The sequence below is a fragment of the Xiphias gladius genome, chromosome 21, assembly GCF_016859285.1.
Source record: "Xiphias gladius isolate SHS-SW01 ecotype Sanya breed wild chromosome 21, ASM1685928v1, whole genome shotgun sequence".
NCBI classification, from domain to species: domain Eukaryota; kingdom Metazoa; phylum Chordata; class Actinopteri; order Istiophoriformes; family Xiphiidae; genus Xiphias; species Xiphias gladius.
Window position 1 is genome coordinate 6623972 of NC_053420.1, and position 13742 is coordinate 6637713.

Sequence of the window (13742 nt, forward strand, 5' to 3'; positions counted from 1 at the left end):
TATATATGTGTCATCTGATAAGAAATGTCACAACAGAAATGATAATATAGAAATTCAATCTGGTCCAAGTTAATTTGTTAAGGCTGCAACTAAGAAATATTTTCAGTATTGATTAATCTGCTGTTTTTTATTTGTTTTTTTGTGATGGTTCGATATATTGTTTTGTCCATAAAATAGTGGAAAATGCTTTTTATAGTTTCCCAGAGCCCAGGATGACGGCCTCAGATTCCTCCGTCAGTCCAAAACCCAAAGATTATTCGGTTTACCTTCATGTATCCTCCCATCTGCTTCTCAGATGGGAGGATTTGTTGAAGATTAATTGATCAGCAGAAAACTATAGTACTATTTTGACCAATCAGTTTAACTTGGTAAGTGCCCCACTCATTGCATATCTTGGTCAAACCTCTTTATTAACCAAATGTTAATAAACCAAAACATTTTATATGTCGTATCAGTATCAGTCGGGCTCCGATGCACATCAGTGTCAGTCTGATGGTTGAGAGCAGTCTTCTTGTTTGTGTTGTGATGACAGACTTGTAATTCAAGAATATATGGTTCCCTTTTAAAACTAAGAAGAAAAAAAAAGCCAAAGCCAGAATGTCTCTTAGGTTTCTAAAGAGGACACATATCTCTACACCTGAACAATAAACTCGATACAACGTAAATCAGGCGGGTTTAAAGTTGTTGGATTGTGGATGTTTCCCTTTGCCTCCAGTCTTTGCGCTTTAAGCTAAGCTCTGGAGAAGACAGAACCCAAGAGGATTTCATAAAATGCCGCACTGTCCTTTAAATCTACATTAACAAACACAACAGGAAGAAAGAAATGAGGGATAATCTACCATATTACATGTTTGACACACCTGCTCAGACTGACTTCAGTTTTCACGTGTAAACATCAAGCCAGTTTTCCTCTTAGATCCAAAACTTCATCATCACACAACCGGACATTTCCCCTCAAATTTTAAATCTCTGTAAAAAAAAACGGGTATTTATTGACTTTTTTTGACAAATCTTTCTGAATATTTGGTTTTTATCAGGCTGTAGAAACGACTGTCACAGGGACAAAATGTTATCAGTGCTAAAGTTTCACGTCGATGTGGAAATTAATGCTGGTAAAGTGCACAGAGCAAGTTGAGATGGATAGTTTGGCAAATCCAGCAGCAGGGCCAAAGCCAGGATTCAAGAAATACTGACATCATTAAAATCTCTCTTTAATTATTTTAATTTATCCTATTTCATTAATTCAGTTAACTGACTATTTACTGTATTGATATTTTTTTGTGTATAATATATTCCCCAACACGAAGGTCTAAATGCTGTTTCAAAGCCTCCCCCACGTTGTGGGGAATACAATTCTAGTGAGGACATACTAAATCCTTTCTTGATTCATTTATTGTTGTAGTCAAATTTACATAAAGTATACGAGTCTAAAGGAACCGGCATTATGCTACATTCATGTCATATCAGAATTACCATAATCGCTAGTTTCCAACCTGTAAAAAGTGTTCACCTAAACGTCCATGTCAAAATTACTTCGATGTACCGTATATGACTTGGCTCTGAATGTCTCGGGAATGTGACAGAAAATACACAACAACGAACCAACATGAACGCTTCCTGTCATCCAAACTCCTGTGTTTGGGTTGATTAAACCTAAGTTTAATGGCGTTAGTGTTGTGGTGCTGCGCTGTTAATGAACAGGGATCTTTTCCACCATTCAACCCAAATTAGGAACGTAGAACTGGTCTGTCGCGCCTCCTCTCTGGTGCAGGCTAAAATGTCTCAACAACTATTGCATGGATTGACACTAAATAAGCCACGGACATTCGTGGCGCCAAGGCCATGAATCCTAATGATTCAGGAGATCCTCTAAGTTTTCCTGTGGCGCCACGTTGGGTTCACGTTTTGGGTTTTCGAGTGAAATTTCTCATCGTCTGTTGGATGGATTGTCTTTAAATCTGATGCACACATTCATGTCCGCCTGTCAATGAATTGTGAAATCTTCGGGGACCGATGAGCTTCCCATATAGCGCCATCATCAGGTCGAAATTTTAATTCATCCAATCTTTTGGTTCATAATCAAACACCTGCAAAACTACAAACACTCCCATCGGCCCCAACTCACCTTGTGCTTAGGGCTGATTAGCAAATGTTAGCATGCTAAGAGGCTAAATTAAGATGGTGGATATGGTAAAGATTCGACCTGCTACACATCGGCGTCGTCATCGGTAGCACCTTAGCATGTTGAACGCCCGATTGTTGCTAAACGTCTGTGACCTCGGTGTCTTCAGCCGTATCCCCGATCCCGTCTGGCAGATTGTGAGCTTTTAGCAGTGATCGGTTTTTGTGAGCCAAAATAAAACTTCCTGTGCTTCCCTGTATGTGTGTGTGTGCGTGCGTGTGTGTGCGTGCGTTGGTCTGTGTGTGTTGGTCTCGGGGCGGGCCGCCGGCTCGGCGAAGGTGTGTTTCCTCAGCATTTGTGTCACCTTCTCCCTCGGTCACTCTCATCCCGCCTGCTTCCATCGAACATCCTCCTCCTGTTTGCAACATTCTCCAATGCAACGGCTCCTCCAGCTCTCCCTTCTCCCTCGCACTCTCACCCCGTCCGCTCGTCTCTGTCTTTATCTACCTTTTTATTTTTCAGTTCTTTCTACGAACAGAACCACGATACCTGTACACTGATGTAGTATGTATATGTGTGTGTGTGTACAACAGGTGCGCACACGCCTGTTTTTTTCTTTACTCTTTTTGTAAGATATGATCATGTGGAATGCCTTGGTCTTAGTGTCATGTCGTTTGAACTTAAGCTGAACAAAAGATGATAATCAAGCAACTGAGTAAAAGTTGTTACATAAGTATATATATATAAAATATATAAATATATATAAATATATACAAATCTATATACATAAAATAAAGCCATTGGAATTTGAAATAAATCTGTGTCAAATTGTGATTTTTTAAGAAGATTATTTTTATACAGATTTTTAAAATGTATTTACAGTTTAATGTACCCTTAAGACTTTTTATTCCGAATATTGCTGTGGGATCTAAAACGTATGTTGATGACGAGTTGAGAAAGATGAATGGCTTCTACCCTGAGAGGTATAATCTCAGCACGTAAAAAGTTGCACTGTGAGCTGATGAAATCACAGAAACCTGGATGCTTTAGCGAAAAACCGCGGTTTTTAAGGAGTCCTGGCCAAAGAGTAAACGAGCTGATCTTTGCCACTTTTTTGCGAGTTCGCATACAAATCGAGTTCGCACTGGTACGCGCTGCCTCCCGGAAACAGCCATATCCTCGTTCTCTGAAGTCCGGACGCTGACCGCGTCTCCCGCCTTCTCCCAGACTACTCGGCTCTCACATGTTGCCAAAACTAACTGCCAGCCATATCAATGAAAAGCGTCACAGCCCGAAAAAAGTGTCACAAACTAAGCTGAGTGGTGCAGCGGTGCAGTCCAGTACTACAAACCCGTAGGAGCTCGGGCCCGACCCGGTTGCTGCTGATACCAGCTCTCGTACACACTGGCTGACCTCCACACTCTTGTCGATGGATGCCTACGCCGGAGAATGCCGCCGAGACGGACTGGGAGCCTCGGGACTCACCGGATCTGTTCATGTACCGGAGTCAGACAGTAGACTCGGGGCCGTTGGCCTGTGGATGTTCCTCCTGATTCCTGCTGCCTGCCGACTTTGGAGAGACTTGGTTCTGCATCTTAATTAACTTACTCAACTTTTAGTGGTGGTTAGTGTTAATAATTGTTTTGTACTTGACTGACTGGTCAGGTCTTATTTGTGCTACTGTCGTCATACTGATGTAAAAGGTTGGTTGATGTCAGTGCCCCCCCCCCCAACCACGGCGCCATGGTGACCCCCCTTACTGCCGCTTTTTCAGGCAGTTGTCTATGTTGTGATCTTTTTGTTATGTGGCACGAATCAGAAGTATTTGAAGGAAGGGGACCGCACACGGGCTGTTAATGTTGAATCAAAGCCCAGTGTTTCAGCTCACACCTTCATCAGGGGCCAAACAGGAGTAATAAGTAGAAAAGCACTTTATATACATTTTTAAATATCATACAAATAATCTTGTGGGATATTTACATCATTCAGGAGGCAAGTCAACATCTGTGTCACCCGCATAGGTGTTCTCCTTTGCTTTACTCATTGTGGCCCCATCCTGTGGTCACCAGTACAATACTAGTACCAATACAGTGCCTGTCAAAATAAATAAATAAACTGGAAAATGCACTCAGCAGAGCGCAGACCTCCGCCAAGGCCAATGACAAAAGACATACACCAGACTTCAGAGGAAAAAAAATTCAATTTCACAGTAAATGATCTGGATCTGCTCCAAAATGAAACGAGTTCTTCCCTAGGCCCTAGCCCCATCCCTCCACCACGTTCGCTGCAAATTGGTTCTGTAGTTTTTGGTGTAATCCTGCTGACAAATTAACAAACCAACAGACCAACATACGGACCCAAGCCAAAACATAATCTCCTTGGCGGAAGTAATAAAAATAAAAAAATCTAAATAGTACTTAATTTATGAGAAAAGTTAAGTACCTTAAATCTGGCTCTTCATTCAATCCATGTGGCAATAATGTGGCAATAATTTATATATCCAAAGCTCTTCTCGTTTCAAAAGCAACAGATTACCCCCCCTCCTTATGGAAAGTGACTTTTGTAGTGCGCGTTGAACCTGTGTAGCCGTTTTCCTACGGGGGTGCTCAAGTCTTGTCTCACACCTTTGTATTCTGAAATCCCAATTTTTTTAATTGTCGCTTTGTTTTTCCCACACACGCCCCCCCAGCGATGGCACAGCTAATGAGTCCCTTCACACTGAAGGTCTGTCCTGAATGGGGACACCTAAATGTGCTACTGCCTAAAGGTTGTGTTATTGCATTCAGCTTTCAGAATAACAAGGAGAAATCATCTTGCTATGAACTTCGGACTGACCTGTCACATCTGAGGAGACTAGAATTTTTTTTTTAAAACTTTGCCTCTGTTATTTGCAAAAAGAGGAGGATGCCTCACCCAATTACCAAGTCTTTCATCAGAAGTCAGGATAGGCCGGTGTTTCAGAATTACGGACTTTTGTAAAACCGGAAGTGCGGACGCATGAAACGCTTCTATCTGACCTCCTGGCTGGTTTCATCAGGGACTCTCCGCACCTCTCGTGGACTTTGTTCCCTGATCGGGGTTGAGGTGCTTCTTCATTTTTGTTTCCACAGAGACGGAGACGAATGATGATGAGCAGCAGAGAGCTCCTGTGCCAGATTCAAGCCCAGGAATCACACGTATATGGTGGACATCTTCGATCACTACGTTACCATAGCGACCCAGCCAGAAATTATATACCTGCACAGTGTGCTATTAAAAAGGTTTTAGTGCCTCAGCATGATGATGATGATGATGATGATGATGATGATGACGATGCCAGTGAGTCCAACACTCAAAACAGCTCAGTTGCTGCTTTTACTATACTACACTAATCTGACAACTGCCATTACCAGTTACTTTGCTGATGAAAAGTTTACCAAAAAAACATATAATAAGCTTATAAAATATAACACATTGTTAAAGATTAAACAAGTGGGAAATTCTCAGATGGGTTCATTTAAATGTTAGAGGTCAAATTATCCAGTAAGTCACAAATAATAGTGAAGTAATCTTCACTATCTAATCTTCACTATTATTTGCAAGAAGTCAAATAAAAAAAATATGAATTTGAAGTGGAGTATTTTCATATTGTTGTGGTGGTACTTTTACTTAAGTAAAGGTTCAATACTTATTCCACCCTAGGTCTATTTCTGTGACCTCCTGACCTCTCCTCTGGTGCCACTGGCAGGTTAAAATGTCGTCTTGTGGGACATCCGGGTGATGCAGGGTGGCAGGACTCCCCCACCATCTCAGAGACTCGTAGGCGATGCTTCCAGCTCAAACGATTCACTGTGTCAAATTTAGGTTTTAATGTTGATGGGTGGGAAGCCGGTGAGGGATCGAGTCTTTGTCGCCGCGGTAAAAGCTCCTACCGACCGCTCAATTTCTCTTTCTGTCCACGCAAGGGGTCTTCACAGGTTCAAAGTATTGGACCTGATCAGCAACAGACCCATTCCACCTGAATCCACCTGAATTCGAACCACATCTATTAAAAAAAGACCCGATCTGAAAGGGACCAAATAGACACAAGGATAATTTGATCTGATCCAAAATGTGATGGATCTTAAAAGAAGGAAACAGAGAACTCAGGTATCAGACATACTGACACACACAGACCTGAGACCTGCAGCAATACAACGAGACCCTATCAGCCCTGATTAGACTGAGTATAATGTGGACCTGGGGTCTCAGTAACCATGAAGATCTCTTGTCTACACTCTCCACAGGATGAAAAACGAAAATGCAGAGAAGTCAAGAACATGTACCTACTTTGCTCCATGACAAGGTAGAGTGTGTTTAAAACCAATCACCAGGTTGACATGACGTGAAAATATGAAATCTGATATTCCTGTTTTCCAGAGGATGAACCCACGATCTTTTCTCCAGCGCCACCCTCAAGACCAGGTAAGGCCGCAAGAATAACTAAATCATCAAGACGTCTGGCTGTAACCGCCACTGCAGCCCCTAGGGGTCGCTATCCAACAGTCCCAATATGCTGTGTGTTACACATCAGACAGTTTTTGTGTCTTCAGTCTCCCTATAAAACTGCAGCTCCAGTTATGGTGAAGCAAGACTTTCCTCTTCTAAGCTGTTTAGTGAAATACTGCCACCGTGTGGATACCGGCTGCCTTACACCTGGACGACCTCCTGCTGCATGACACCACGTCTACAAATCCCAGCTGTGTGGCGAAAGACATGGTACAGTAAAAACATTTTATCCTGTAGCCCTAAATGAACCCCACAGATGACAATAAATGCCGACTTGTCAGCTTCCACGTGAAGCTCAGTGTTCACCCGACTCTCTGCGGTGTGATCTGTGAGTCTCTGCTATAAGACTCAGACTGGTCCGTATGACTACAAGTTGCTAAAGGGAAACACACAGTCAGTGTGTGACGTGCATCAAAATAGTCCGCACACCTGTGACAGGTTGACATGTCCTGTCGTTTTCTCCCGGCATAGATCAGAGCAGACATTTTGACTTGTCATAGCAGGAAGAGCACAGGTGTAACTAACAATATTTATGTTTATTTATTCTATATAAAAAGGGACCGTGCATGTTTTTTAGACAACGTTACCATCTGATGTATTGTACCAGTCCCCGTAATTCCATCTGCAGTCCCTTGGTCATAATTGAAAACATGAGCACAGTGAGAGAACAGCACTAAAACAAACTAGACAAACAAGACAAAACACATGATACGAAGTTAGACACAGTAGTGCATCACACACACACACACACACACTATGTCAGCAACATTAACAAAGGCTCTGCTCAGTGTGACAGTGAGCCAGCATGTACAAGACCACAACCCCGAAAGTGAAGCAGCTAAATGGAATTCAGCCTTCATTCATTTTAGCATTTACGACCTTTGGCCTATTGGCCTATTGACATGCACAAACAGAAGCGATTTTATCGAATAATCGGCACATACCAGCTATTTCTGTCTACGTCAGGCGTGTGCTGCACTTGACAGTGAAGTGAAATGTGGGTGGGATTTGTAAATCCACAGCTTTGACCTCAGAACTCAGCTCTTGACAGTCCAGTAACGGTGCTGCGCCAGTCCACCTATCGACCCTGACATGCTGCCTTCCTTCAGATCATTCTCAACGGGTCAAGGTTCATCAGCCGACCCTCCGTCACAACCCTCCCCTCAGCCAGGGTCAGATGCTGGCCGGCCCCCCCCCGGTCGCCGGCAACCTGGACGTTTCTTTAAGAAGTGGGAATTAATTCAGTGATACTGACGTTTCAACCGAAACGGGTTGCAACACTGATCGGCGCCTGCTCTCATTCCAGCGAGGCGCATGCTGATCCCAAATTTTCACAATTACTGTGGCCAGAAATGTCACAAAAAAAAACTGTAAAATCCCGTTGTTCATCAAATGTTACCGAAAAACGACCTTCAGCTCATAAATACGGTGAAAATGTTTCACTTTGTGTTTGCCTTGGATTTCATCGAACAAGCACTGGACAGAAAACCCTCTGCTGAAACGTTAGTGGACTCCAGATAAAAATCAAAATAAAACTGCTCATGAAGAGAGGAGTCCCGTCGGGGCACTAACTGGGGACCTTTGTCGACTCTCTCTCCCCTCGCCTCTCTACTGTCAGAATCTCTAATAGAGGCGCGGGGCCACGGCGCTGCGCTCACGGCGCCCTCTGAAAGGGACGGTCGTCATGGTAATGGCAGAGGCACAAACTGCTGCTGGTGTGGTCACCATCGGTACGTTTTCACCACAGTATGCAGTGAAAACCCATAGCTGACGTCGGTGAGATAAAATTAAAAACAGTTTACATGCTTCATCGAGTTCCCTGGTGTGCGGAGGCAGCCTGAATCCAGCGCAGCAATGGCCGCCTCTGCCGCTAACCGTAAAAGCTACGACACTGAGAGGAAACAACTGAGTGTAAATGCACGAGCACGATTGCATGAAAATCTTAAAGGCTGAAAATGCTCTCAAGTGATCACATGAGTACATCACATGTTTACAATCAGACACAAGGGTTTGTCCTGCGCTTGGCCTATATTGCCATATTGTTAATCATTACCAAATCGTTGCATTTTAGTCAGTAATTTTATTGTTACTGTGTGTTCATTTTAACTGTGTGAAATCCTTAATATCTCCTGTTCTAATTAACATGTGAAATTAACAGCAACCTAATGAGAAGGGATGAAAATAAAGGGATGAAATGGAAATTGGCTGAAACGGAAACAAAACGAAGAAGGAAGAAACTGCAGCAGGAAAAGAAATTCTGCTGCTGGTGGAGGAGGTTGCATGAGAGAAATCATACAATAAGTGCAGGCAAGTGATGGGAAAAAAAAACCAACAAATCAAAGCAGCTTTGTTGGTGTTTTGTGCGTCCTTGATTAAAGCACAGAAAACAAATGAAAAAGTGGTGAAGCACTATCAAATTCAAAATTCAAATAATAGACTAAAACTACACTCTGAATTATACATAGTGTTTCAGCTGCCTTGTTATTCACCCTGACCAATTACATTTTGTACAGTCACTCTGAAGCATGAGTTAGAAGGTGCGTGTTCACTTCTGTTTCCGTAATGAAGACCTCCAGGATCTACGCTGAGCCAGCCTCACACACGTCCCCTGGATCTCCCCCACGTTTGAGGGTGTTTTAAAGTCTTTGATAGATGGATGCTTGTGTGTAGAAGTGAAGGAAGTTAAAGTGAGAGAACGATACTGTCGATTTCACCCGCAGTTTGGTAAATACAGACCCTGACCTCATCCGTAAAGCACAGCGTGAATATTGGGTTTTTTTAACGTGACCGGGACCAAGCCACAATCAGATCGGCCCTTGCCCTTCCTGCTGTGACAAATGTTTACCCCCGTCTGCTGATTACCTGCTCCTCTTTTTCCCTTTCTTTCTTTCTTTCTCTGTCCATCTCCATCTTCCTTGAATTTCTTCACACCACTGTCATTTGCTCCTCGACGGCCTAAATCACTTCTCCCCGCTCCATCTCTCCGCCCACGAGCCGCTAACAGTGGCCTACATTTCTCGCTGAGGGAAACTCGTCCTGGAAGGTGTTGTCAAGACAACTGCGTCTCTAACGGAGACTGCGGCGGCACCGCGGCAATCGGACTCCAATTTATCCGGGTTCATTAGTGTTTCGGAGGTGGCGGTGGTTGTAATGTCAAGGAGCTGGAGAAGAGCTCCAGGCAATAAGCATCTTAACTACCCTCAGAGTGTGTTCAGAAAAGTTTAAACCCGAACTGACGGACAGATTGCTGACGTTCACTTCATCAGCGCCGACTCATTCCTGTGTGTTGGCGCCCTCAACATCAATAAAACCACTCAGCCCCATTTCTCCAAATTCCCCCTTTGTCAGGCGCTTGCATCTCTCCAAGAGGAATAGGGCAGATTAGACCAGAAAATAGAAAAATGATAATCCCTCAATTGAATTTCATCCTCCCTTTCAAAACACCTGATTATGTGTAAACCTCCTCCACCGCCACACGCAGATGCAGGAGGCTCTTTGGGATTGTATCAACACAAAAAAACCTGGAAAATGTTTGATATTTTCTCCCGACGGGCACAAAAATCGCATGTCAGAGAGACGGCGCTGACGTTTGTTTCATTAGCAAATCAAAGGCCCCACTTTGAATATGTGGTGATTCTTAAGCCTGTGGGAGGTCTGAACATGTGTGTGTGTGTGTGTGTGTGTGTGTGTGTGTCTCAGGGGGCTTTATAAAAGGTCTGGAGGCCGAACTTGAAGTCAGTTTAGTGTCTGATCCTGAGTAGAGGTGCTGTCACCAACAGGGACAATGTAAGTACCTTTGTCATCACCTAACAAAGCTAGAGGCGAAAAGTGGGATTTATTTTTTTAATTTCAACAAATTTTTGTGTCAGTTTTCTATTTTATTTTTATTTGTGTAGTTACACCCTTGTAACCTGTGTTTTCTTCTATTCTGTTTAAAGTTGCTTCTGCAAATGTGGTGATTTATGTTTAACTTGTCTGCCTTTGTGGAACAGTTTTGCGACTCTTTCAGGGAACAAATTTTCCTGTTAAGGTTTTGAAAAGTTTGACGTTAAAGTTCCGTCAGATGTATTTTATAATAGAAAGCTGTAAAACTGAATTTAAGGTGGCAATCTCGAATATTTCAGTCCCGGTTGATTTGGCGACCTCTGTAGTTACTGGTGGTAACAGCAAATGTGGTTTAACACCACAGGTCACAGAATTCTGGGGGCAGCAAAAACAAACTACTGTCATTTGAATAAAGAAGTCAGGCGATAAATGGCCCTTTTCCCTTCATTCTGTGAGCAACCATGATCTGATTTTTTTGTGCTGCGCAGGACATGGGTCTGCACACAGCAGGGGCACAGTGACGGGAGTCGGTCACCTGGCTGAGAAGTTGGAGGTGAGCAGCCTTTCACCTGCAGCTCCTCATCTAACTGCTCGCTGTGGCTGCTCCTTCTTGTTCCGTTACAGCCTGCGATATTTCAAACTGTGCTGTCCAAAACTTTTCGCCCGTTAAGTGCTTTTATTGTGAAGCTGCAGCAGTAGGAAATGTTCAGTTTCCATTAGCGGCAACTTGAGACAATGTTTTTTCAGGGAACGTCGCCACAGACACCCAGTTCACAATACTGCAAATTTATAAGTATTGCAGTACTTTCATCAGTTGCCCATGGGCTCAGTCACCATTGTGTTACCTCGTTCAGTCACAGACAATGAGTCAATAGACATTTATTTAAATGAAAATATTCCATGTGGTGGATTGACTGAGGAACGCAAAGAGGTCGTTTGGCGACGTTCATGGGGCTGTTTTAACGTGCTTTTTTTCTCTTCGGTTTTGAACCGGTGTCAGGAACGGGATCAGTCAGTCAGCTTGGTTGACACTTGGTTTCGGGAGGTGTGCTCGTCGGCTCCACTGGGACCTACGGTTCCCCGTAACACATTTCTCTGCTTAGACCCACAGAGGAAACCCTGTCTGCTAAAAATTATGTTTCTAAACAACTAAACCTGATCGACAAACATCTTTTTTGTATGAAACGTAATTGTGGCCAGATTACGTTTTCTACTAACGTAATGTGGACGTGTTGTTCATTTACATATTGACCGTAATTCCAGGGAGGAACCCAAGCCTCTGGCTGGCAGTTTCAAGAATCGCAGCCTGTGTAACATTTAACGTCAGTTTTCCGTTTTTCAGTCCAACAGTTCAAAGGTAGAAAATTGACCTGGGAGAAAAAGTGAAAAACTCATACATGGTTGGTAACGTTCTTGGTTGATTACAGGATTTTTTGACTCAGTGATCCAAATTTACAGAGGATTTCCTGCACTTTGTCAGGCACTAAACAGGGAAATTGTGTTTGTCATTGTTTCTTACTGGAAAGGGTGTAATTATACGCACATATACTGTAGGTGCACGGCTATTTAAAAACCAGCATCTGTGAAAAGATACTTTTTGTACAACCTTTTAAGGTTCCCCTTTTACCAGCAAAGAACCATGTTTTGATATATTGCTGATATTTTTGGATGTTTCGGGGATTTTTATTTTGATGTTGAAAAGGCCATGTATCGCCTTTGCACCTCTACTCTTTGAGATGCACCGTTTTTAATCGTTAATTACTTTGAGACGTTTATCACCTCGGGTCGGTTGCTTGGTAACCGTTGTTAAGCATTTTGACCCGACAAAGATCGGACTGGGAGCGAAACGTTTCGGACCGAGCTGAGGTTTTGCAGCTGTAAAATGGAAGAAGTGTGGCATCTGGACAACGTGTTTTTCAGGCCATAAAATATGCAATAGTGAGGAGTCACAGTTAGACATTTCTTCATTTTAAAGGGTCACAACCTAAAACGGTTGAAGACTAGTCGTCCAACTAACTCAATGGATGAATCTCCCTTTTCTTTTTGCTTTAGATGACAAGTTTTGATGTTAGTTTCTTTTTGTTTTGTCACAGAAGATGCAGATGTCCCACAGACCTGTGCAGTGGCTCGCTGTCATGCTTCTTGTCGTCTTCACAACAGGCCAGTGTCAACAGAACGAGAGGTGAGACCGTCGTTCCCGTCCTGTTTCAACGATATCACACGGTGCAAGCTGTGAACGATTTTTATCGCTTTGACACAAAACGTACTCAGTGTTCGCAGTTTTTATGTTCCCACATTCGCTGAAAAATAAGGGAGTAACTTAAAAAAAAAGAAAGAAACATCAGCAGGGAAATGTTTGGTGTGCATCAGATGTAGCCTCAAGGAGAACCCCACTGAACATGAAGACAGGGATCCAGACTCACAGCAAAACAACAAAAAATCAAAACCACAAAAAAAATCCATTTCATTTCCTGCAAAATTACAGGTTCACAAGGTGCGTCGCATGAAAGTGTCCAGATTATCAGAGCTCACAGTTGAGCTGGAAGGAAGTTTGGGGATTTGTGGGTCACCACTGAGCACTAGAATAAAATCAGGAAGTTTTCCCACTGATTTGGTTTTTCAGCGAAAAGTGAAAACAGTGAAACGTGATTTCTGGAAATATCCCTCTGTATGAGCGTGGATTGTTTGAAATTGTACAACTTAAAATTACTGACTGGAAATTTCAAAGAGCACAATTCAAACCGCACGAATTCAGACTGATGGTTTTCAAACTTTAATATTTCATAGTAACAAAATGCAGTGGTATCTTGATTTCAACACTATGTATTCAGTAGTGCTTAAATTTCACAATTGGGTTTCTAGTTGCCCGTTTTTGCTTCCGTATGAATCTGAGTGTGTATTTGGACCAAATGTCTGGTCCCTGAATGTTGACTGAATTGTGAGGACGTGTACTTTGACTGACGGATCCTTCCCGCTCTCCCCTCCGCCTCCTCGCAGCCGCCGAGCCGTGACCGAACACCAGCTGATGCACGACCGCGGCCGAAACATCCAGAGTCTTAAGAGACTCATCTGGCTGTCCAGTGCCATCGAGGGTCTCCACACCGCCCAGACCCGCTCCGCGGCTTTCAACCCCTTAAGGGTCCTGAACCTGGATCTGAATCCAGCGCTGGTCTCTGCTGCTGGGAGCCCCCAGTCCGGCCAGGTGCAGAGCCTCCTGAGAGACTTCTTTAATCCCTACCTGACTCAGCCGTCAGACAGAGAGCCCTAA

General features: G+C 43.3%; 1 protein-coding gene across 1 annotated transcript; it reads left to right on the forward strand.

The window, feature by feature from the left end:
• The first annotated feature begins 12564 nt into the window (after nucleotides 1-12564).
• pth4 (parathyroid hormone 4) lies at nucleotides 12565-13742 on the forward strand. The gene is made up of 2 exons (XM_040116442.1): nucleotides 12565-12656; nucleotides 13472-13742. Exons 1-2 carry the CDS (start codon nucleotides 12571-12573, stop codon nucleotides 13740-13742), a joined length of 357 nt encoding a protein of 118 aa, XP_039972376.1. The 5' UTR covers nucleotides 12565-12570.

What these genes read in the sequence shown, in the direction of transcription:
- pth4 (XM_040116442.1), top strand. Translation starts at nt 12,571, where the DNA reads ATGCAGATGTCCCACAGACCTGTGCAGTGGCTCGCTGTCATGCTTCTT. An exon ending in CAGTGTCAACAGAACGAGAG is followed by an intron (nt 12,657 to 13,471) that starts GTGAGACCGTCG and finishes GCCTCCTCGCAG; the next exon opens with CCGCCGAGCCGTGACCGAAC.